The 1599-nt window shown below is 42.3% G+C and overlaps 1 protein-coding gene across 1 annotated transcript; it reads right to left on the bottom strand.

The window, feature by feature from the left end:
• Positions 1-495: 495 nt before the first annotated feature.
• On the bottom strand, positions 496-961 carry LOC106511888 (transmembrane 6 superfamily member 1; the record flags this gene model as incomplete). The annotated part of the gene is given in 3 exon segments (XM_014000613.1): positions 496-615; positions 684-776; positions 857-961. Coding segments are annotated over 3 exon segments (318 nt in total), but the record flags the coding sequence as incomplete, so codon positions are not given.
• Positions 962-1599: the final 638 nt, after the last annotated feature.

Below are 1599 nucleotides of genomic sequence, written 5' to 3'. Positions count from 1 at the left end.
ACCATGCTAACATTGCTAACTCTGCTAATGCTGCTAACCATGCTAACCTTGTCAATGCTGCTAATCCTACCAAAGCTTTTGACACTGCTAATCCTGATAACCATGCTAAGATTGCTAATTCTGCTAATGCTGCTAACCATGCTAACCCTGTCAATGCTGCTAACCCTGCTAACTCTGCTAAAGCTTTTAACACTGCTGATCCTCATAACCATGCTAACCCTGCTAACTCTGCTAATGCTGCTATCTCTTCCCTACAAGACATCAAACAGTTGTTTCAGGTGTCCAGCCTGCACTTCAGACTGCAGGACACGTGGACCAGAAGAGACCTTGGGCCAGAGCCAGAACTCTCTGGAGGGACTACAGATCCTCTCTGGACACAATAATTTTCCATATGTCTGATTTTAAAAGATATTTTAATGTTTGTGCAGGAAATCAGGCTGCTGATATTTAAAATGTTATATTTTTATTGTTCTGGAGTGCATTAATGGTCCAAACCTGTGCTAGAGCTCCTGAGTGTACCAGGGTCAGGTCTGGCATCCAGTCACATCCTGGGACCAGCAGCCCATACAGAGCAAAGACGTAGTACGGTCCAGAGTACAGCATGCCCACCAGCATCTGGAAACATGCATCAAATCCAGTTAAAGCAGGAGCTGGATGTTCCCAGCAGCTGGTCTCTGACCCACCTGGACTTTAGGATAGCCTGAGGGGTCCTTCAGGTAAGGCTCGTACAGCTGGCTGTAGTCCTGACACCGTTTGTCCTGGCAGTCCAGAGCGATCTGAGACACAGACAGGAAGTGAGCCGGAGAGCCCCCACATGTCAGGACCTTTTCATCAACAACCGTCTGGTTTTCCTCACCAGTCCTCTGAAAACACAGAAGCCCAGAGCCAGGACCAGGTAGAGGACAAACAGGAGGTCCAGAGGTCTGTGGAGGACGTTTGTCCTCTGCGTCCAACGAATGTCCTGAAAAACAAGATGCTTCTTCATCTTTCTGCTCTCCTATCATCATCTTCATCATATATATATNCCTGAACGTTTTAAGGTTTTTGTTTTGTTTATTTTACATTTATAACCACACAGTTAAAAAGTGAATTATGTTTATTTATTCAGGAGATAAAACACACACAAAAAGCATTATTGTCTTAAAATGTCCTCAATGTTTTTATTTTCTGTCTGTTACCGGTTAATAATTTAAGCTAAAGGAGACAAATAACCTGAAACAAGTGCAGCATTTAATTCTCATGGCTATTATCATTTATTATAATCTATAATAATCTGCTTCTTTTGGATTTATTCCATCAATCAAACGAGTTCAGCCAGATTTAAAAAAAGAGTTACAAACCTTAAAACAGGAGCAGAGATGAGAGGAGTGGAAGCTGCCATGATGACAGCTAACGGTGGCTAACGAGTTAGCTTCTCCGATTAGCTTGTTAGCAAGCTAACCTGCGTGTTGCTTCTCATAGTCGTTTATTTATAAACTGCAAAAAATAAAAATAAAAACCTGTAAACATTCACAAGTTTATCCCAAATCCAACAAGGCTCCAGGAAGAGACAAACACAAACATGCCTATGTTAGAGACAGGAAGTGTTAGGTGAAGTAC

This window comes from Austrofundulus limnaeus, unplaced genomic scaffold (genome assembly GCF_001266775.1).
Source record: "Austrofundulus limnaeus strain Quisiro unplaced genomic scaffold, Austrofundulus_limnaeus-1.0 Scaffold3476, whole genome shotgun sequence".
In the NCBI taxonomy this organism is placed as follows: Eukaryota; Metazoa; Chordata; class Actinopteri; order Cyprinodontiformes; family Rivulidae; genus Austrofundulus; species Austrofundulus limnaeus.
Note: the sequence above shows the minus strand (reverse complement) of the source record. Positions and strands in the feature narration are given on the sequence as shown.